This window comes from Myxine glutinosa, chromosome 2 (assembly GCF_964187855.1).
Source record: "Myxine glutinosa chromosome 2, kmMyxGlut1.1, whole genome shotgun sequence".
NCBI classification, from domain to species: Eukaryota; Metazoa; Chordata; class Myxini; order Myxiniformes; family Myxinidae; genus Myxine; species Myxine glutinosa.
Genome location: NC_136262.1, coordinates 112,262,449 through 112,285,940, shown reverse-complemented (window position 1 = coordinate 112,285,940; position 23,492 = coordinate 112,262,449). Strand labels below are relative to the sequence as shown.

Genomic DNA, 23,492 nt, shown 5'->3' with positions numbered 1-23,492 from the left:
GCTGGATGGTAAGATGGGAGGATTGTAAGATTGGAATATGGGAGGATTGTAAGATTGGAATATGGGAGGATTGTAAGATTGGGATGTGGGCTGGATGGTAAGATTGTAAGATGGGAGGATTGTAAGATTGGAATATGGGAGGATAGTAAGATTGGAATATGGGAGGATTGTAAGATTGGGATGTGGGCTGGATGGTAAGATTGTAAGATGGGAGGATGGTAAGATGGGAATATGGGAGGATTGTAAGATTGGGATGTGGGCTGGATGGTAAGATTGTAAGATGGGAGGATTGTAAGATGGGAGGATTGTAAGATTGGAATATGGGAGGATTGTAAGATTGGAATATGGGAGGATGGTAAGATTGGAATATGGGAGGATTTGGGAGGTTTTGGTTTGAATATGGGAGGTTTTGGTTTGAATATGGGAGGTTTTGGTTTGAATTTCCTGTAACTCGTAATTAATTAATCGTGTTCTGCTCCTCGTGTGTGGCCTTGTAGTTGTACCCCCGTCGGTGTTTTGTTAACTTAAGCGTGTTTTGCTTGGCTCTTAGTTTTTTCCCTTCTACCCCGAACATAATACTCTGTCTAACGTTCTAAATCCCCACCCCCCCACCCCCCAAAAAAAAAAAAAAAAAACATTTATTTTCCTTTCTCCACGTGTACTGTTGTCTCATCCTGTATTTTCTGTCCAGGTGTGCTGTTCGCCCCGCCCCCATTATCTCCTTGCCATCCACCGTTTGCCCTGTTCACGTGACTCGTGGTGGTCCCTCTCGGCTCTCCCCCCGTTGGTATTTTGTGCATAGAAGAGTGTTCAGAGTTCTGTTTAAATATTATTTAAATATGTTTAACCTTTCCCCTTCTGTGTTTATTTCAGTGGTATATTACAACACGCTGTTTTTCTTCCTATTTAAAAGGCTTTTCTCAATTTCCTCTCCAACTCATTCCACTTCAAAAAAAAGAAATTCAATATCTTGTACGTCTCCCTCACTGCATGGTCTAAATTCACATTCATTCCATCCCTCCTCCATCGTTCTGAATCGGATTGCTAACTTGAAAATCACAACAAACCCAATTTGTTATCAATGTTCGTCTTTCATTAATCATCCACTTTCTAAACTCCCCTCTTGCCCCTCCCATCCAAATCCCCCCCCCCCCTTGCACCTACACTCCTAAACTCCCCCCTTGCCCCTCCACTCCTGAACTCCCCCCTTGCCATTCCCCTCCTAAACTCCCCCCTTGCCCCTCCCCTCCAAATCCCCCCCCTTGCCCCTCCACTCCTGAACTCCCCCCTTGCCCTTCCCCTCCTAAACTCCCCCCTTGCCCCTCCCCTCCAAATCCCCCCCCCTTGCCCCTACACTCCTAAACTCCCCCCTTGTCCCTCCACTTCTAAACTTCCCCCTTGCCCCTTCCCTCCAAAACTCCCCCCTTGCGCCTCCCCTTCAAAACTCCCCCCCAACCCCTCCCATTCAATTCTCCCCCCATACCATTCCTCTCCAATTCTCCCTCCTCCCCCCTCCTCCTCCAAGCTGCCTCCTCCCCACTTCGTCTCCCTTCTATCTCATACCTCCACCCCCCCAAACCTTCTACTTTCCTCTGCCCCCCCTCAAACAACCCCTCACTGTGCCTCATCCCTTCACCATCAAACCTTTCATCCTCCTCATCCTTCCCTTTCTTGGAACTCTTCTGCAATATCTGACACACTATCAACTGCTCTCCCTACCTCCCCCTCTCATCCTTCATCTTACCCTACTCCTCCCCTCCCCTGTCCTGTACCTGATGCTCCCCCTCTCTCTTCATTAATGGTATGGACCTCAAACATCCGGGGCCTTCGCTCAAACCTGACTGATCTCTCCATACAGGTTGCTTCTGACAATCCAGACTTGATCTGCTTAACAGAGACTTTCCTCCCTCAAGATGTCTCTGATTCCTTAATATCTCTTCCTGGTTACTCCCTCCTCCGGTATGATAGACCTGAGCCTCGGCCTGGTGGTGGGGTGGCTATCTTTATCAAAAACTCTCTTCCTCACTCTCCTTGCACTGCCCTCTCTCCTCCTCACCCCCAGGAGTACCTCTGGCTACGGCTTCCTCTCCGCTCCCACCTTTTGTTCATATGTGTTCTGTACCGTCCCCCAAACAGTGATGACTCCATCTACATTTCACTGTCTGACAACATGGACCAACTTCTATCCACTCATCCCAACTCTCTCTTCCTCATATGTGGTGACTTCAACTGTCATCATGCCACCTGGTTGGGTGTGGATTCCTCTCTCACCAGTCATGGCACCTCAGCAAAGGACTTCTGTGACTCACTGGGATTGACACAATCTGTCAATTTCCCGACCCGGATCTCAGCCAATGGAGTATCTTCTCTTCTAGACTTGGTTATGACAAACTTCCCTGCTAATGTCTGCTGCTCTTCTTCTGCTCCAATCGGTTCTTCTGATCATGTGCTTGTCAAAGTGGACATCTCTCTGGCCATTCTCAGAGAGCCTCCTCAGCGTCGACGAGTCTGGCATTTCACTCAGGCCGACTGGGACGGTCTTCAAGCAGCCATCAATCGTGTGGATTGGTCTCCCATCTCCACTGCCTCTGACATCAATTCTTCCTGGGAATTCTTCCAAAGCAAACTGATCTCTCTCATGCACAGATTTATCCCATCTCGCCTTCAGTTGTCTTACCCTTCCTCCCGTCCATGGTACACTGAATCTTGTGGTGAGGCAGTTGCCCTGAAACAACTTGCCTTTGCCTCTTGGAAGGCTAATCCAACTGAAGGCAATCTCAGTTCCTTCCACCAAGCTCGGAACAAGTGTGTGTCTACCCTCAGGAGTGCCAGGAAGCACTATCTCTCCTCACTCAAGAATGAACTCTCAAACCTGTCTCCTTCCTCCAAATCCTGGTGGCGTCTGGTCATATCCGTTTCTGGTGTTTGTTCCCCCTCCATCCCCTCCCTTACCTCAAATGGCCACACAGTTGACATCGCACGTGACAAAGCCGAATGCCTCAACTCTGTGTTTGCCTCAAAATCCTTAGTCCCAGACCCAGCTCTCTCTGTTCCAACCTTTCCCAGTCGAACCCAACTGCTCCTGAACTCTGTGTCCTTCTCTCCTGACAAGGTGGAGGAGTTTTTGTCAAACCTCGATTCTGATTCTGCAACTGGACCAGACGGCATCAGCCCACGGGTCCTAAAATCCTGCTCTGCCGCTCTATCTCACCCTCTCTCTGTTCTTTTCGCCCTATCTTTTGCTCAAGGTCATCTGCCAGCATCCTGGAAATCAGCTAACATTACCGCTTTACACAAAAAAGGTGCAAAAACAGATCCTTGCAACTACAGACCAATCAGCCTGCTCCCAATTATCAGCAAAGTCATGGAATCCATCATTGCTTCGGATATGAAATCTTTCCTCTTCTCCAATGGCTTGATCTCTGATCATCAATTTGGTTTCAGACCAGGTCACTCTACTCTGGACATGCTGCTTCTGCTGTCTCAACAATGGATGGAGGTCCTCAATGCCAAACAGGAAATCAGAGCTGTCTCCCTTGACATATCACGTGCCTTCGATACGGTCTGGCACCCAGCTCTGCTCACCAAACTCTCCTCCTATGGTATCCATGGAAATCTCCATGCATGGCTTGCGGACTTCCTCTCTGGTCGTAGTCAACGTGTGGCCCTGAATGGATTTCTCTCATCTCCCCTTCCTGTTCAGGCTGGAGTTCCCCAAGGCAGTGTGCTGGGCCCTGTGCTTTTTCTGGTCTTTATCAATGATCTCTCCGACTCTCTGGAAAATCCTCTCTATCTCTTTGCTGATGACTCCACTCTCTGCCGCTCCATTCCTCTTCCCTCAGATCGGCAGTCTGCAGCCTCCTCACTCTCTGAAGACCTGGACAAAATCACAGACTGGTCAAACAAGTGGAACATGTCTTTCAATCCTGACAAATCTCACTCTCTTACTATGTCTCTCCGAAAAGATTGACTGGACAACCCTCCCATCTACTTTCTCAACAATCCTCTCCAAGAAGTTCTGTCGCTCAAGCTTTTGGGTCTCACTATCTGCCATGATCTTTCTTGGGAAAACCACATTTCCAAGCTGGCCTCCAAAGCCAGTCGCCGACTGGGCATCCTCCGTCGTGCGAAGTCCTTCCTCGGCACACCTGAGCTCCTCACCACATACAAGGCTTTCATCCGCAGCTCAATGGAATACTGTTCTCCCCTATGCCTCCAAAGCCAGTCGCCGACTGGGCATCCTCCGTCGTGCGAAGTCCTTCCTCGGCACACCTGAGCTCCTCACCACATACAAGGCTTTCATCCGCAGCTCAATGGAATACTGTTCTCCCCTATGGGCTGGTGCTCCTGCCTCACACCTGGCTCGGCTTCACGCTGTTGAATCCAAAGCTTTCAAAATCATTGGAATCTCCCGCGATGAAGCTACCTCTGAGGGCCTTTCACTCACGCACCGCAGGCAGGTAGGTGGTCTTTCTGTCTTCTACCGACTCTTCTCCGGCCTTGCTCCCCCAGCTCTCTCTGTGCTCTGTCCCCCAAATATTCCTACAGGTCGCACAAGATCTGCCAGCAACCCTCCGATGGTTAAACTGCCGAAATCTCGGCTTTCTGCTCACCTTCACTCTTTCATTCCTCTTTTCTCCCGCCTCTGGAACAAACTCCCACACTCCCTTCAATCCCACTCCTCCCTCCAGGTCTTTAAAACAGCTGTTCACCACCATCTCTTATCTTCCCCCATCCAAAACCTTGATCTTTTCTACCCCCACTAATTCACCCCAGATCCACCTTGTTTGAAATTCCAACTTCTTTCCTGGAAGTCCTGGCAGTGTCCATATGTTTATACCTCTCCCACCCCCCCCCCCTTCACATGCCTCCCCCCCTTCACATGCCTCCCCCCCAAAGCCCTCTCACTCCTACAGATCTCTCGAGGTCTCCATGTCTCTCGGTCCCTGCTCTCAAATGTTGTGTTTGTGTCCTTCCCCCTCTCTCCCCATCTTGTCTACCGCTCCCGATGTTATTTGTTTTATGTGTCTGTTTGTCTTTCTGTGTGATTAATGTTTGTCTCTTTGTCTTTGTCTAATGTCTTTGTCTAATGTTTGTCTCTGTGTGATTAATGCTGGATTAATGTTCGCTCTTTCACGAGCCTCGATCTTGTACACAAAAAAAAAAAAAAAAAAATTGTAAGATTGGAATATGGGAGGATGGTAAGATTGGAATATGGGAGGATTGTAAGATTGGAATATGGGAGGATTGTAAGATTGGAATATGGGAGGATGGTAAGATTGGAATATGGGAGGATTGTAAGATTGGAATATGGGCTGGATGGTAAGATTGTAAGATGGGAGGATTGTAAGATGGGAGGATTGTAAGATTGGAATATGGGAGGATTGTAAGATTGGGATATGGGCTGGATGGTAAGATTGTAAGATGGGAGGATTGTAAGATTGGAATATGGGAGGATCGTAAGATTGGAATATGGGAGGATTGTAAGATTGGGATGTGGGCTGGATGGTAAGATTGTAAGATGGGAGGATTGTAATATTGGAATATGGGAGGATTGTAAGATTGGGATGTGGGCTGGATGGTAAGATTGTAAGATGGGAGGATTGTAAGATTGGGATGTGGGCTGGATGGTAAGATTGGAATATGGGAGGATTGTAAGATTGGGATGTGGGCTGGATGGTAAGATTGTAAGATGGGAGGATGGTAAAATGGTAAGATGGGAGGATTGTAAGATTGGAATATGGTAGGATTGTAAGATTGGAATATGGGAGGATTGTAAGATTGGAATATGGGAGGATTGTAAGATTGGAATATGGGAGGATTGTAAGATTGGAATATGGGAGGATTGTAAGATTGGGATGTGGGCTGGATGGTAAGATTGTAAGATGGGAGGATTGTAAGATTGGGATGTGGGCTGGATGGTAAGATTGGAATATGGGAGGATTGTAAGATTGGGATGTGGGCTGGATGGTAAGATTGTAAGATGGGAGGATTGTAAGATTGGGATGTGGGCTGGATGGTAAGATTGAAAGATGGGAGGATTGTAAGATTGGAATATGGGAGGATTGTAAGATTGGAATATGGGAGGATTGTAAGATTGGAATATGGGAGGATTGTAAGATTGGAATATGGGAGGATTGTAAGATTGGGATGTGGGCTGGATGGTAAGATTGTAAGATGGGAGGATTGTAAGATTGGAATATGGGAGGATTGTAAGATTGGAATATGGGCTGGATGGTAAGATTGTAAGATGGGAGGATTGTAAGATTGGAATATGGGAGGATTGTAAGATTGGAATATGGGAGGATTGTAAGATTGTAAGATGGGAGGATTGTAAGATTGGAATATGGGAGGATTGTAAGATTGGAATATGGGAGGATTGTAAGATGGGAGGATTGTAAGATTGGAATATGGGAGGATTGTAAGATTGGAATATGGGCTGGATGGTAAGATTGTAAGATGGGAGGATTGTAAGATTGGAATATGGGAGGATTGTAAGATTGGAATATGGGAGGATTGTAAGATTGAAAGATGGGAGGATTGTAAGATTGGAATATGGGAGGATTGTAAGATTGGAATATGGGAGGATTGTAAGATTGGGATGTGGGAGGATTGTAAGATTGGAATATGGGAGGATTGTAAGATTGGAATATGGGAGGATTGTAAGATGGGAGGATTGTAAGATTGGAATATGGGAGGATTGTAAGATTGGAATATGGGCTGGATGGTAAGATTGTAAGATGGGAGGATTGTAAGATTGGAATATGGGAGGATTGTAAGATTGGAATATGGGAGGATTGTAAGATTGAAAGATGGGAGGATTGTAAGATTGGAATATGGGAGGATTGTAAGATTGGAATATGGGAGGATTGTAAGATTGGGATGTGGGAGGATTGTAAGATTGGAATATGGGAGGATTGTAAGATTGGAATATGGGAGGATTGTAAGATTGGAATATGGGAGGATTGTAAGATTGGAATATGGGAGGATTGTAAGATTGGAATATGGGAGGATTGTAAGATTGTAAGATGGGAGGATTGTAAGATTGGAATATGGGAGGATTGTAAGATTGGAATATGGTAAGATTGTAAGATGGGAGGATTGTAAGATTGGAATATGGGAGGATTGTAAGATTGGAATATGGGCTGGATGGTAAGATTGTAATATGGGAGGATTGTAAGATTGGAATATGGGCTGGATGGTAAGATTGTAATATGGGAGGATTGTAAGATTGGGATGTGGGCTGGATGGTAAGATTGGAATATGGGAGGATTGTAAGATTGGAATATGGGAGGATGGTAAGATTGGAATATGGGAGGATTGTAAGATTGGAATATGGGCTGGATGGTAAGATTGTAAGATGGGAGGATTGTAAGATGGGAGGATTGTAAGATTGGAATATGGGAGGATTGTAAGATTGGGATATGGGCTGGATGGTAAGATTGTAAGATGGGAGGATTGTAAGATTGGAATATGGGAGGATTGTAAGATTGGGATGTGGGCTGGATGGTAAGATTGTAAGATGGGAGGATTGTAAGATTGGGATGTGGGCTGGATGGTAAGATTGGAATATGGGAGGATTGTAAGATTGGGATGTGGGCTGGATGGTAAGATTGAAAGATGGGAGGATTGTAAGATTGGAATATGGGAGGATTGTAAGATTGGAATATGGGAGGATTGTAAGATTGGAATATGGGAGGATTGTAAGATTGGGATGTGGGCTGGATGGTAAGATTGTAAGATGGGAGGATTGTAAGATTGGAATATGGGAGGATTGTAAGATTGGAATATGGGCTGGATGGTAAGATTGTAAGATGGGAGGATTGTAAGATTGGAATATGGGAGGATTGTAAGATTGGAATATGGGAGGATTGTAAGATTGTAAGATGGGAGGATTGTAAGATTGGAATATGGGAGGATTGTAAGATTGGGATATGGGCTGGATGGTAAGATTGTAAGATGGGAGGATTGTAAGATTGGGATGTGGGCTGGATGGTAAGATTGTAAGATGGGAGGATTGTAAGATTGGAATATGGGAGGATTGTAAGATTGGAATATGGGAGGATTGTAAGATTGTAAGATGGGAGGATTGTAAGATTGGAATATGGGAGGATTGTAAGATTGGAATATGGGAGGATTGTAAGATTGTAAGATGGGAGGATTGTAAGATTGGAATATGGGCTGGATGGTAAGATTGGAAGATGGGAGGATTGTAAGATTGGAATATGGGAGGATTGTAAGATGGGAGGATTGTAAGATGAGAGGATTGTAAGATTGGAATATGGGAGGATTGTAAGATTGGAATATGGGAGGATTGCAAGATTGGGATATGGGAGGATTGTAAGATTGGAATGTGGGAGGATTTTAAGATTGGGATATGGGCTGGATGGTAAGATTGTAAGATGGGAGGATTGTAAGATGGGAGGATGGTAAGATTGTAAGATGGGAGGATGGTAAGATTGTAAGATGGGAGGATGGTAAGATTGTAAGATGGGAGGATTGTAAGATTGGAATATGGGAGGATAGTAAGATTGGAATATGGGAGGATTGTAAGATTGGGATATGGGCTGGATGGTAAGATTGTAAGATGGGAGGATTGTAAGATTGGGAGGATTGTAAGATGGGAGGATTGTAAGATTGTAAGATGGGAGGATTGTAAGATGGGAGGATTGTAAGATTGGGAGGATTGTAAGATTGGAATATGGGAGGATTGTAAGATTGGAATATGGGAGGATTGTAAGATTGGGAGGATTGTAAGATGGGAGGATTGTAAGATTGGAATATGGGAGGATTGTAAGATTGGGAGGATTGTAAGATTGGAATATGGGAGGATTGTAAGATTGGAATATGGGAGGATTGTAAGATTGGGAGGATTGTAAGATTGGGAAGATTGTAAGATTGGAATATGGGAGGATTTTAAGATGGGAGGATTGTAAGATTGGAATATGGGAGGATTGTAAGATTGGAATATGGGAGGATTGTAAGATTGGAATATGGGAGGATTGTAAGATTGGAATATGGGAGGATTGTAAGATGGGAGGATTGTAAGATTGGGAGGATTGTAAGATTGGAATATGGGAGGATTTTAAGATGGGAGGATTGTAAGATTGGAATATGGGAGGATTGTAAGATTGGAATATGGGAGGATTGTAAGATGGGAGGATTGTAAGATTGGGAGGATTGTAAGATTGGAATATGGGAGGATTGTAAGATTGGGAGGATTGTAAGATGGGAGGATTGTAAGATGGGAGGATTGTAAGATTGGGAGGATTGTAAGATTGGAATATGGAAGGATTTTAAGATGGGAGGATTGTAAGATTGGAATATGGGAGGATTGTAAGATTGGAGGGTGAAGTGGATAAAGGTTGAACAAAAATTATCATAAATAAAGTCACAAACAGTGAATGTGACGCCTCGAGCGTGGGTGAGCAAAGTCTGAGTTGACTTGTAGCATGATAAGGTCACGTGATAAGAACTGTATGACAAGTCTGGTTAATGGACAACCAAATTCGCTTCAAGCGCGGCAGCTTCATCGACTGAGATGAAGTCATCGTGCCGGGTGAGGTGGTCGAGCGTGGTGGTCGAGTAGGGTGAGGTGGTCGAGCAGGGTGAGGTGGTCGTGCCTGGTGGTTGAGCAGGGTGAGGTGGTCGTGCCTGGTGGTCGAGCAGGGTGAGGTGATCGTGCGGGCTGGTCGAGCAGGGTGAAGTGGTTGTGCCTGCTGATCGAGGGGATCGTGCATGGTGGTCGAGCAGGGTGAGGTGGTTGTGCCTGCTGATCGAGGGGATCGTGCGTGGTGGTCGAGCAGGGTGAGGTGGTTGTTCCTGCTGATCGAGGGGATCGTGCGGGCTGGTCGAGCAGGGTGAGGTGGTTGTGCCTGCTGATCGAGGGGATCGTGCATGGTGGTCGAGCAGGGTGAGGTGGTTGTTCCTGCTGATCGAGGGGATCGTGCGTGGTGGTTTCGAGCAGGGTGAGGTGATCGTGCGTGGTGGTCGAGCAGGGTGAGGTGGTCGTGCCTGGTGGTCGAGCATGGTGAGGTGGTCGTGCCCAGTGGTCGAGCATGGTGAGGTGATCGTGCGGGCTGGTGGAGCAGGGTGAGGTGGTTGTGCCTGCTGATCGAGGGGATCGTGCGTGGTGGTTTCGAGCAGGGTGAGGTGATCGTGCGTGGTGGTCGAGCAGGGTGAGGTGGTCGTGCCCAGTGGTCGAGCATGGTGAGGTGATCGTGCGGGCTGGTGGAGCAGGGTGAGGTGGTTGTTCCTGCTGATCGAGGGGATCGTGCGGGCTGGTCGAGCAGGGTGAGGTGGTTGTGCCTGCTGATCGAGGGGATCGTGCATGGTGGTCGAGCAGGGTGAGGTGGTTGTTCCTGCTGATCGAGGGGATCGTGCGTGGTGGTTTCGAGCAGGGTGAGGTGGTTGTGCGTGGTGGTCGAGCAGGGTGAGGTGGTCGTGCCCAGTGGTCGAGCATGGTGAGGTGATCGTGCGGGCTGGTGGAGCAGGGTGAGGTGGTTGTGCCTGCTGATCGAGGGGATCGTGCGTGGTGGTTTCGAGCAGGGTGAGGTGATCGTGCGTGGTGGTCGAGCAGGGTGAGGTGGTCGTGCCTGGTGGTCGAGCATGGTGAGGCAGTTGTGCGTGGTTGTCGTGCCTGGTGGTCGAGCAGGGTGAGGTGGTCGAGCACGGTGAGGTGATTGTGCATGGAGGTCGAGCACGGTGAGGTGATTGAGCATGGAGGTCGAGCACGGTGAGGTGATTGTGCATGGAGGTTGAGCACGGTGAGGTGATTGTGCATGGAGGTCGAGCACGGTGAGGTGATTGTGCGTGGTGATTGTGCATGGAGATCGAGCACGGTGATGTGATTGTGCATGGAGGTCGAGCACGGTGAGGTGATCGTGCGTGGTGATTGTGCATGGAGGTCGATCACGGTGAGGTGATTGTGCATGGAGGTCGAGCAGGGTGAGGTGGTTGTGCATGGAGGTCGAGCACGGTGAGGTGATTGTGCATGGAGGTCGAGCAGGGTGAGGTGGTTGTGCGTGGTGGTCGTGCCTGGTGGTCGATCACGGTGAGGTGATTGTGCATGGAGGTCGAGCAGGGTGAGGTGATCGTGCGTGGTGATTGTGCATGGAGGTCGAGCACGGTGAGGTGATTGTGCATGGAGGTCGAGCAGGGTGAGGTGGTTGTGCATGGAGGTCGAGCACGGTGAGGTGATTGTGCATGGAGGTCGAGCAGGGTGAGGTGGTTGTGCGTGCTGATCGAGGGGATCGTGCGTGGTGGTTTCGAGCAGGGTGAGGTGGTCGAGCAGGGTGTGGTGATCGTGCGTGGTGATTGTGCATGGAGGTCGAGCACGGTGAGGTGATTGTGCATGGAGGTCGAGCAGGGTGAGGTGGTTGTGCGTGGTGGTCGTGCCTGGTGGTCGAGCAGGGTGAGGTGGTTGTGCGTGGTGGTCGTGCCTGGTGGTCGAGCAGGGTGAGGAGGTTGTGCGTGGTGGTCGTGCCTGGTGGTTGAGCAGGGTGACGTGGTCGAGCAGGGTGAGGTGGTTGTGCGTGCTGATCGAGGGGATTGTGCGTGGTGGTTTCGAGCAGGGTGAGGTGGTCGAGCAGGGTGTGGTGTTCGTGCGTGGTGATTGTGCAAGGAGGTCGAGCACGGTGAGGTGATTGTGCATGGAGGTCGAGCAGGGTGAGGTTGTTGTGCGTGGTGGTCGTGCCTGGTGGTCGAGCAGGGTGAGGTGGTTGTGCGTGGTGGTCGTGCCTGGTGGTCGAGCAGGGTGAGGAGGTTGTGCGTGGTGGTCGTGCCTGGTGGTCGAGCAGGGTGAGGTGGTCGAGCAGGGTGAGGTGGTTGTGCGTGCTGATCGAGGGGATCGTGCGTGGTGGTTTCGAGCAGGGTGACGTGATCATGTGTGGTGGTCCCAGTTGTAACAGGCGGTGGTTGTGCTTGGGCATAGCCCAGTTGCAACAATTTGACCTGGTAGATCGACGCAGCCGAAATCCGGAGCCCCTTGGACTCGTCCCGCCATGCACCTCTCGGTCGCCCTCCTGCAGCTCCCCCATGCAGCAGTCTGGTTGGGCCTGTTCGTTCCTGGTCTTCTACTCATGGTGTTGCTTCTCTGGCTGTTCCTGCAGCTGCTGAGACAAGGTGAGGGTCTTTGATGCCACCACTTTTTCATTCAGCAACCACAAGCCCTCTTTATCACTCCACTAATCAACCACTTTGGGTTCAGTCATTCTTCTCAGTTAGTTGAGGCGACCATGTGAGGGACCTCCAGCCATTGATCATCAGGTGTGCTGATCAGCCGATGTTTATCCTAATTTTATTTACTTCCAAACTCAAATGCTGGATGATTTGTTGGGGGTACGGTATGCATTTTAATGGTAGTCGGTAGCTATGATTTATGGACCAAGTGCGAATTGATAACACGTTGAGTAGTCGTGATTCGTGACTGTTTCTCTTGGTAATGATCCGAGATTTCCACATCAGGTCCCGTGCAGGTATCACGTATACAAACATGGCGGACTGTCTATTACCCTGTGAACCCCCTTCTCCATAAACGGCCTCTGTCTTTCCTCCCACAACCCAAAACGCTTTTCCATCATCTCTTCCCCTACTACCCGCTTTTCCCCCTATATTGGTCGGTTGCGTTTGTGGTTCCGTCTGTCTGTCTGTCTGTTTGTTTGTCACCGGCCTACAGGTCACAATTCGAAACCGATCGTCACGAAACTTCACCAAGTTGTGTAGGTCGTCCCAATTGAGAAGCCTATTGTTTTTGGGGTCAAAAGGTTAACATAGGCCAAAGGTCACCAACTTTGCCAAATTTCTAAAATCCTCATTTTTCATCTGATTGACTTGAAATTTGAAGAGGACTTGCATATCTGGTCACTGAATTCAACCACCAAGTATATTTGAGGTCAACATAGGCCAAAAGGTCAACATAGGCCAAAAGGTCAACATAGGCCAACTTTGCCAAATTTATAAAATCCTCAATTTTCATCTGATTGACTTGAGAATTTAACAGCATTTGCACATTGAGTCACTAAATAGGGAAACTAACTATGTTTGAGGTCAAAGGTCAACTCAATGTCAACCTTACAAAATCATCATTTTTCATCTGAAAAATCGTCACTTTTCTTCCTGTTGACCCGAGCTTTGATCAATATTGTCAATTTTAATCTTGATGAAATGGACAATTTGCTGTATCAATGGAATTTTTTTTCTTGGAGGTGGGGGGCGGATTTTGCAAGTATCGTGCTCCGCATGACGTCTTCTTGTTTATTTATTTACACATGGACAGGTAACTGAAATGTAAAGCTTTTCCTCAAATGGTTCAAAGTTATTGGAATTGTCTGGCTGCTTTCCAACACTGATCTCTCTCTCTGTCTCTCTCTCTCTCTCTGATAAATAATTAACATTAAAACCAGGCTTTAAACCCTGCAAGCTTACCTTGAAGTGTTACCTGCTGTGTGCAGAGCCAAAGCCTCAAGAAGCGACGCTCACCTTCGCCGATGCCCTACAGAAGATGGGACGCGTTCCTCCAGGGACGACAGGTTGGGTGGATGGCCGGGGTCGGGCGACCTGGACGTGGAGACGCGACGCACGGAAACCCGCTCGACAATAGCTCTTCCGCATCACAATTCCTGCTAACGAGTACATTACAGACAATCTTTGCATATGATGTGTAATGGTACGATCTGGAGGTGTGATTCGCCAGAGAGTGACAAAAATGATCCGTGGATGGATGTTGTATGTACAAGAATCGATATTACAAACAACATTGTAATCATGACCTGCGGCCGAGCTCGAGTTCTCATCCTACACAATACAAGCTGGAATATTGTAATTTGTGGAAATGTACATAAGCTAGATGTATGTGAAATCGTACCGCCGCAAGGCATCCACACAGGAAGTTGAAAGCACGAGTGTGTTGTTGCACGAGTGTGTTGTTGCACGTTGCACGAGAAAGCACGAGTTGAAAGCACTGTGTGCCCTTCCGGCTTGAATAGAAGTTCATCAGGAGGCATTTGCACCAATGTAACAACTTTTATTTGGTTTCAACAGAAATTGCTGATGAAGCAATATGAATCAATCATGTACCATAACATGAAACTCGAAAAGCAAATGCGACCCACAGGATTTTTCAAAATGTGCACGACATCTAAGGGTGGCCCGTTACAGTCGGGGTGGAGAGCAAGTGGTGATTCGAAGACCAGTCACGTGGGATGAGTGTCGGGGTTCAAAACACAATGTGCACTGGCCGTCACGATGAAGTCGGGATCCATGAGCATCCAACATAAAGGGAGTTGTCCGGAAATAACATTTAAAATAAGGAAAATCCAAAATGTTCTCGACGTGGGTCTAATCGGACCTTCTGCTTTCACCGAGTAGCTGGTGGGTTTCAAAAGGCACTGCCAGCCTCACTTTCCTTCAACAATGTTAAGCTTGGGAAGAGCACCTGCCAGTATCTGACAGCAATCTGTGGGCTGTTAACGATGGAATCGGGAGCGACCAGGGAACACATCACACAGTTCAGTAGACTCGATGACAGTATAAAGTAAAACCCGTGCAACTATTAATCACATATCTTCCTTTAGAAAGAGCAGAATGAACAATCATGTAAGTGCCTTTTTCATTTGCACAAATGCTAGCATAACCCCCAAACTTAGGGGTTCATTTTATTTATTTATTTATTATCAGACATTGCACCAATAATTGGTGTCAGAGGTGGGATAAGGTAGGGATTAAAGGTTGGAGAATCATAAACCACCAGATAAATACGTAACGACACTTTTAATCGAACGCACGTTTGCGTAGTCTTAGGCGGGAGTGTGGACATGCGTACTTCCACCGAGTATCAGCTGTGAAGGAGACGCGACAGAGGCAGGTGGACCCACAATACACAAATGGGCCACCGATGAAAACAAACAGGCTTTCTTGTTTCAGTAAATTGCACACAAACACGGGCACCAACGGACACTTGAGAAGAACATCGTGTAAATTGCTAATAGAAAGAAAACAAATACTTTTGGAAGAATCGGTACCGACTACCGCCCCGTGGAGGTCACCAGGCTGATGATAAGATCGGCTTTCTCATGCTTTTCTATGGAAGCAATGTAATTTGCCAATAAGAATTTGGGGGTATAATGCATCGACGCAAGTATGTCCTGCAACGTGTCCGCCGGCTCACCGATTATAGGGATTGGAGATAGATGGCACCGGCGACAAAAAATGAGAATGGAACTTTTTCTGTGCGCTCAAACAACCATGCTAGCGGAATCGGAGAAACATCAGACGCTTACCGCGGTGAGGTCCGAACTGCTGCTCAGACATGCACAAGATGGAAAGGTGATACAGCACTTTTGGTCCCCAGACGTTTTATGCATGCGGAGGGCAGACATTGGGAAAGACAAAAAGCAGACACACAAATACACAAACAGAGACGACTGCGAATTCCAACTCACTCTGAGACTGGTTTGGCGCTGCGATGGGCGAGTCGAGAAAGAGCACTAATTCACCACCGTACCAACAACTACCAGAAATGATTACGGATGAGGTAAAATTCTCACACCTGCATGCCGGGCATGCTTCGGTCGTGGCAATCACAAAAACATTCATATTCGGAATGTCTCCAACAGAAACAATTTTCCTTATTTTTTTATACAATGTGCAAAAGAGACGGATTTGCGAATAGCAAACTGTATTAGTATAAAAAGACTGAAAAGTCGACGTCACTAAAATAATTTTCAACAAAAGCAAGCGGGTGAGAAAAGCGCATGGGGGGGTGAAGGAATGATGGGAAAACTCATCCCGACACACACACGAGATCAAAATAATAAAACATCTTCAATCGTGATCCATCGTAATGGACTTCAGAGGCAACATTAAACAAAACGTGCTCATGTTATTGAAAAACTCTGCCTTGTCATGGTAAAAACATGGTGTACGAACACTTGGCAGCAAATAGAAAAAGAGTGCCATGAAAAGTGGCAAAAACTGCAGCGGTGGCGAAACTCGAGGCATCACCACCTTCTTAGCAGGGCCTTTGAGTAGACCCGTAGGACCAGGACAGTATTTCCAGCTCTCGGGGTCGTGCTGGATGATTTTCTGTGGATGAAAGGAAGGGGGAATGAGTTTAAGATGTGCGGTTTTGGATTATCCGTCTGCAAGCATGACGCGTTAATGGCCGCCTCCGTGCAATAGCGGACAAAGGGTCAGCCATCTTACCTCAGTCCGAAGTTGGAACATCGGTCTCTTTATGTACGACTACACGTGTAATTGCCATCCCAGGATGCTGGACCGTGGCCTCATGCAGGGCCTGAACTAGGGCCTGTGTGACAAGGACATTGGTTTAGTTCCTCACCAGGCCCCATTCCTTCTCTCCGATGCACACACTCGTAGGACGTGTAGCAAAATCGTTAAAAACTTAGACCAACAGGCTTGAAAGTTGAGGAAGAAATGACTAGACCCAATTTTAGCTGAGATACCAGCCAAAAGGCCTAAACAGGGGCGGCGTTGACCATGGGTTAGCATGTAAAAGGATCGGGGTATAACAAATACTCTGACTTTTGAGTAACCTCAGCTCCATGGCATGATGCTTCAGCTCACTAAATGAAAGAATCCTTAGATATGCCATTTTTCCAATGGGATTTGTGGGCATGTGGATTTGAATCAATCAATTTACCATTTGGTGATGGCATTGCCAATGGAGTGCTACTGCCATCCCAGTGTATGTTGTGGTCAAAGGCTTAGAAGGATTAATTTATTTATTTTTAAAGGCCATTTGGGCCAACAATACATGTCAAGCAAAAAGGGCAGAAGCAATACTTCCATGGAGGGTTAGTTCTCCTTCATCTTCTTTCGTATGCAGCACAAGGATATTGGGGAGTATGATTGGCTGAGGGCGAGGCTCTGCTGCTGATGCATTGCCCTCTGCTGGTTAGGGCAGGAATTTGGGAATTGTTGATGGTGCCAGTGATACTCTTCGCAAAGGACACCATGGGATCTTTATCGTCCACCAACTAATTCCGGCAGACGGGACGCTAGTTTAACGTCCATCTGAGGGACGGCACACACCTTGATGAATCACCTGCTTGTGAAACACCGGGATGGCAGTTTATAGGTGGGTCGGGATTCAAACCCAGGCTAGACAGCTTAGAGGTGAGTGTGCGTACCTCTAGGCCATCCTACCAGCCTATTCGGTTTAGTCAAAGCACCATGGAATACAGCACGAGCAGAAACAAAGGAAAAGGTGCACATTCTACCACCTGATCGTGGTCTGTGTCTGAGTCTCCAGAGATGACGATTTTCTTCTGAATTCTCGTCTCTGAGAAGCCGCCCTTCACCGTCTGCAAACATTTCCCATGATTCAGTAAACTATGTCTGCAGCACTACACATCATTTATATCGTGTATGTACGACGCCACGTAATGACATCATAGGTTGCTTGCACAGTGGGTGTTGCACACAATAGTCGTCGATTACAAGTTTTGCATCTTTGGTTGATCATGGTGTTGTTTCATGAAATATTCATCATGCTTATGGCTTTCTCGTGTCATGATGTGGGAGGTCGCTACCTTTGTGATGTGGGTTGTGGTTGTGGAGCTGACACTTTCAGATGTGATTGTTTGAGCACTCATCAGCACATCCGGTTCTCCATCCCCATTGTTGCCAGCCTACAAACGAGCATGCGATGAGACACACGGCACTATCCCACGCACCACCGCAATTCTAACAATCAAAAACGAACCTGCACCAACCACGTTCCATTACAATATCAACGGTTACAAGTCCATGCCCGGTGCTGTTGCAGCATCCGCACAGGCCGATACTTGCAATTACCACAACCACATTAATCTCTTCCTGGCCACGCAAGACCATACTAGCAACTCTAAAAGCCATACGGTCATAACTTTAGTGAACCACTCATAAAATAAGTCAAAAACTAAGATAATAGTTATGATTGTGATTACCATAACTGAAAATGCCATTTTGGTTTACGATGATACCTGTGGGGCCTGGTAGGTCACAGTCAATGCCTCTGTTGTCATTGCCTCCCCGTTTCCAGATTGTCCAGCACCCTCTGGGGCCTCGCGGAAGCTAAAATTCAGTGGCGACTGCAACGGGGACTGGATACGGTGAAGAGGAAGAACAGCATTGGTTAGGGGAATGGTGCAGGACAACAGAAAACCACAGATGGTGTAATGGAGTGGAGCAGAGACAGACTTTTTATTTGAGCCTCAGCCTGGGTTGTCCCATTCTAGATTTCTTCAATATAATATGTAAATTAAGCAAAGCTATAGCCATATGAATTGTATCAAGACCAAATAAATAAATGCAACCTTTTAGGGTGCCTTCACATCACGGATTATTCTTACGAGTCCTTACGGATCGCCAACTCGTAGTCAATCGCAAGCATCCGTAAATAACGGAAGATGATTTTTGACATGTCAAAAGTTGTTGTGAGTTGTGACGAGTTATCTACGGATACCAGCGAGTTATTTACGGATGCTTACGATTGACTACGAGTTGGCGATCCGTAAGGACTCGTAAGAATAATCCGTGTATGTGAAGGTTGCATTACTCACTCCACCCTTACCCTACGTATTGGTGTTGTGTTTCTACGGTAGCCATTGAATTGTGATGAGGCTGTGCAGTGTGGAGATCATCCTCCACAATAAATAAACCGTAGTGGTCCTGTGGCCGGTTAGTGAAGCATACCCCATGCATCGAGATGCGTGGTGAGGGACGTCCCGGTGAACCGATAGACAGCCGCTTGTCCCACTCATTGGGCCGCGATGGCAGAGTGTCCTCCATGAAGTTGCGCTTAAGTTGGCTCAAACTGTCCTTCCGGCGGGCCATGTCCTCGTCCGTTCTGTCGAGACCCTGGGCCAGGGGGTGGCAGTGCGTGTGAGCCGGGTCTTCGGTGACATTAGCATGACCAGCCACATGACAGCAACGGTTCCAGACGGACTCTCACTGTGCATCCCTCATACATGTGATTACCATGCGATCCTCACAAATCTCTTGCTGAACAAGAAAGCATTTCTTGCTCAACTGAAAAAGTGTTACGAGAGTGGCAGCTTCAGGAAAGGTACAAGTATTGTGACGGTTGTGGAACCGGACCCCAGAGAAGAGCATCCATGAACACGTAGTATCTTACAGAATTGGTTATTTCATTTGTTTGTGTACTTCGATAGATTCCCTGCCCATTTTATAAGGGATGAGTGACAAATGCGTTGTGTGGCTTTAGCTAGATTTTCCCCTTTAAGTAATTATTCCACTCTTAGTCTTCTCTCGATTCTTAATCTTCAACTGCGTTATGGCGAGTCCAGTACGGGGCTGAGGCTGGAGAACGAGAGCACTACGAGGTCCGCGGGATAATAGCTCCACTATTGACTTACACATTCTTTCTCTTTCTTTCTCTAAGAATCCGTAATTCGTTTACTTGAGATGCACAAAAGAGTGTCACAATTGCAAAGAGCTATCGACGATTGTCCTCTTGACCCATCATGACGAGGAATTCATTCGCACTTCACACTTTTCCTCTAAAGCACACGCCTCACTCGCTATGCCACGCCTCTCATTCGACATCGCACTCGCACTCCTTTCCTTTCCCTTTCTCCCCCATTCCTTCCCTCCACTTGGGATTGGTGTGGGCCCACTTGTTCACGCCAGGGTGAGTCAGGGGTTGCAACTTCTTTCTTTCTTGCTCTCTATGTTTTCCCGAAATTGGTCTGATGGTGCACCTGTCTTGTGTATAGACTAAGTAAGACTGCAGAAGAGGCTTCGTAAGTGCAAAGGGAATACAATTACTTTTTTTTGTGTCTTTCATTGCTAAATGTGCTAGTTGATTTATCTGTGCTTGTAAATACGTCCTTTTTTTTTTTTTTTTTTTTTTGTATACAAGATCGAGGCTCGTGAAGGAGCGAACATTTATCACACAGAAAGACAAACCGACAAACCGACACATAACCGACAAACCGACACATAAAACAAAAAGCATCGGGAGCAGTAGACAAGATGGGGAGAGAGGGGGAAGGACACAAACACAACATTTGAGAGCAGGAACCGAGAGACATGGAGACATCGAGAGATCTGTGGGAGGGAGAGGGCTTTGGGGGGGAAGCATGGGAAAGGGGGTGGGAGAGGCATAAAACATATGGACACTGCCAGGACTACCAGGAAAGATTATTACTTCATGATTATTACCTGTTTTGACTGTGAATAAATGTTTTCTGTGTTGTAAATAGGCATATTTGCCAACCTGCTCGATTGTCCTTTCTTTTTATTGGTCTGGCATAGTGTACAAAGATAGATAGACGGGACGTTCTATCCCACAAATTCGCTCGTACGAATAGCCAATGTTCATCCACGGTTTGCTCGGCCTTACATAACAAATAAATTGGTGAACGTTGAGGGCACGGTTCCCCATTTGGGACTACCAAACCACCGGTGAGGTATCGCGGTCGTGAAAGAGCAAGGACTCTGCTCGGTTTGGCGATTTCAATCGGTGTCCACAGTTGCCTAACAACCCGCCAGACTATGGAGTTATCCATGGCTGGCGGCCTCAGGTCTGGAGGTCGTGGAGACAGTCTGAGGAGTCCCCTCATGGTAACCCACGAACCCTGATTCCGTAACAGTATTTAACAGCTTTGGCAAAGCCATTGAGATCCTTCCAAAACAATTTTCTTTACAACTAGTAAAACATCAGAGAATCGATTTCCATTTTATATATGGGGGTCGAGGTCATCGTGGAAGACCCTAATTGTTTTAGTGACGTGAAAAACCAGAAAATGACTAGATAGGAGTCATTTGGTGTAGTTAAAAAAAGCAAAATGACCAGAGTTTTATTCCAACCGAACAAATACAAAACGTTTCTCACTCAATATATCCAACACCCTTTACGTCATTTTTGTCAAACTTAAACCACATCTACTGGAGATGTGACGTCAGGAGGAGAAAATCGGCAAGGTTGAGATACACCATGAGATACTCACTTCCAGCATGAGCTTGCTGTGCCTGACGTAGATGTTCTCACCTTCGATGCTCCTCATCTGCACTGTGGGGGGCTACACAGGGACGGGTGAGAGTAGGGGGGTCACAACGTGTGTCACGCATGGTGAGTGTTCGATAACCTGTCCATACAGGATGCATCTCATGTGGTATGCATATTACACTCAAAAATACAGCACGTACACGTCACAAAGGTGTTCGGTGCAAGACTCGAATTGCTGGCGGACATATGGCTGTCTGGAAAGCTTGGTCAACACCTCAGTGATCAGCTGCGCAAACAGCTCACTCTCGCAATTTGAAACTCCTTTATCCACATCTGAGCGAGTTCTTGCATTTTCTTTATTTATTTTAAACTGCCTTTTATATTACAGTCACATTGCTGATGTCATAGACTACGGATTTTTATGTTAAGAAAATAGGCCTTTTATGTTTTGAAAAGCGGAATTTTTTTTTTTTAATGTGAAAAAATCCCGAAATATTTTTTTCCCCCGTTTTATTCATTTTTTATTATTACCAAGTTTTTCAGAAATCAGTCAAAAAAAGAACAAAAAATGGTAAGCTTTTTCCTGCACAACATTAAGCACTCTGGGCTAGTAAACAGGTAAAAAATGACGTTCAGGTACCTTTATTGCAACCGCATTGTTTGATAAGTAGAGGACTAGAAGAAATTGACAAGACCCTTTTAGGAACGGTTAAAGTAGGTGTTTGAAATCATTATCTTGGTAATGTTCTCCTTGGTGAGGCGGTGTCGGCGGTCGGTGAGGACGCTTCTGTAGACGGAGAAGGACCTTTCCACGTCGACGCTGACGATGGGGCAGTACCTCAAGAGGGGGATGTCAGCAAGCTTGACTCCAGCCGGCACACCAACCTCAGATCCGTGCTGATCTCCATCCAGGATCAAAGCCACTGTCCTCAGCACACCAATGTCGGGATTGCGCTGCAGCACCGCCTTGAACTTGGTGAGCAGGATCTCCTTACGGCAGCCTCGGATCTTTTCGAGCTCCTCCTTGGCCTGATCAAGGAGCTGGAAGGCCTTGGCCAGCTCCATGCCGGCCTCCTCCAGCTGCTTAAGGATCTTCGGGATGAACGACACGTGGGCATTTAAGAAGACCAAACTGAGCTTGATGTCCGCCTTTCCGAACAGGTCCTTGGCACTCCGGATTGCCATCGCGTCGTCATCGTTCAGCTGGTCCACAATGTCCTTGACGGCCTCGAAGTGCTCGGCGTAAAACCGCGGCATCGATCCACGTCCCCCACCAAGTCAGAATGGGCTCTGGGGGGAGAGAAAGATTGGGCTGCTGCTCCTTCCAAAAGACAACACGCGACGGGGCTTTGACGAACACCTTCTTCGTCGTGGCAATCAGGTCGTTGACGTCCTTGAACATTTCTCGGACTGTCTCGCAGACATGGTGGAGCGCGTGGGCAACGCAAGTCACATGCAGCAAGTCCGGGAAGAGTTCCTTCAGGGCATGGCCGGCCTTGATCATATAGGCCGCGGCGTCGCTGACGAGGACCTTGAGGCACCTTGAGGCTTGAAATCAGGCCAAAGATAGCGCAGCGTGTCATTGACTGCACGCACGATCTCCCCGGAGTTGGTCTTCTCCAGAAACATGCACTGGATGAGGTGGGGACGAAAGTACCCCTCCTTGGACAAGCGTCCCGCGATGATGTTGGCCACATATCGACCTGCCGAATCGGTCGTCTCGTCGACGGACAGCCAGATGGGCTGCTGTCCGAGGTCGGCACGGATCCCCGCCAAGGCCTCGTCGTAGCACTTGTCGAGGTAGTGCTTTCGAATCCAGCTTTCATCGGGGATCTGGAGAGTGATGTGCTTCTCCAGGAACGACCGGAGGGGCAGGGTTTTCCAATTTCGACCATGGGATGCCAGCGGCCAGCATGGCCTGGCACAGCTCCTGAGCCACGACTTCGCACTTGTGCCTCTTTCCGCCACCAAAGTCCTCCATGGTGGCTTGCGTGACCGTCCTCTTCTTCTTCAAGGCCAAGTTGCTCTTGTGGTGGTCTCCTCGGACATGTTGGGCCAGCTCAGACTTCTGCTTCGCCCGGAAATTCTTTTCACAAGCTCGACAGAAAGCCGTGTCACTCGACACGTACTTGAAGGTGGCCCCATCGCCGCCAGCGTTGAATTCCTTCAGCCACTTGTCACGAAGAGCAGCACTCATCTTGATAGGAGACTTGTTCACACTTTGTGTACACTCTCTCACTGTAGTACACCGCCTCACTGCTGTACACGCTGGGGACGCAACGCACGCAAGTGGACGCAACGTTTTGTTTTTGAGATCGATCGCAGTTAAAAATTTCGAAAAATTCCCTAATTTTTTTTAGCGTTGCCAGACATTTTCGACCAAAAAGGGCATTTTATTTTATTTTTCCCGAAAAAGGGCGAAATCTTTTTTTCCTCCGAAAATAGCAAAATAATTTTTTTGCGTGCAAAAAAGCCGTTTTATGTGAAAAAATATTTTTTTTTTTTTCACATAAAAATC

At 47.4% G+C, this 23,492-nt stretch overlaps 1 protein-coding gene and 1 long non-coding RNA gene across 23 annotated transcripts in view; one reads left to right on the top strand and one right to left on the bottom strand.

Moving 5' to 3' along the window:
- The first annotated feature begins 9,445 nt into the window (after positions 1–9,445).
- LOC137421417 (uncharacterized) lies at positions 9,446–13,822 on the top strand. Of its 16 annotated transcripts, none has more exons than XR_010983316.1 (4): positions 9,661–9,675; positions 11,805–11,817; positions 11,901–12,123; positions 13,452–13,822. It is a non-coding gene; the product is annotated as an uncharacterized LOC137421417 (long non-coding RNA). The 16 variants fall into 16 exon arrangements; XR_010983321.1 differs by lacking the exon at positions 11,805–11,817 and adding an exon at positions 11,282–11,294; XR_010983314.2 differs by lacking the exons at positions 9,661–9,675; positions 11,805–11,817 and adding an exon at positions 9,446–9,559.
- A 180-nt stretch (positions 13,823–14,002) lies between these two features.
- The window catches only part of LOC137421414 (protein 4.1), a 59,421-nt gene continuing 49,931 nt past the window's right edge, over positions 14,003–23,492 (bottom strand). For all 7 annotated transcript variants that reach the window (XM_068107449.2, XM_068107450.2, XM_068107448.2 and 4 more), the window contains 7 exons: positions 20,976–21,047; positions 18,697–18,861; positions 17,985–18,104; positions 17,553–17,651; positions 17,244–17,324; positions 16,204–16,306; positions 14,003–16,083 (listed from right to left, as the gene is read on the bottom strand). In XM_068107449.2, the coding sequence (XP_067963550.2) occupies positions 16,205–16,306; positions 17,244–17,324; positions 17,553–17,651; positions 17,985–18,104; positions 18,697–18,861; positions 20,976–21,047 (639 nt within the window). In that variant the 3' untranslated portion in view covers positions 14,003–16,083; position 16,204. The remainder of the gene's footprint in view (positions 16,084–16,203; positions 16,307–17,243; positions 17,325–17,552; positions 17,652–17,984; positions 18,105–18,696; positions 18,862–20,975; positions 21,048–23,492) is intronic.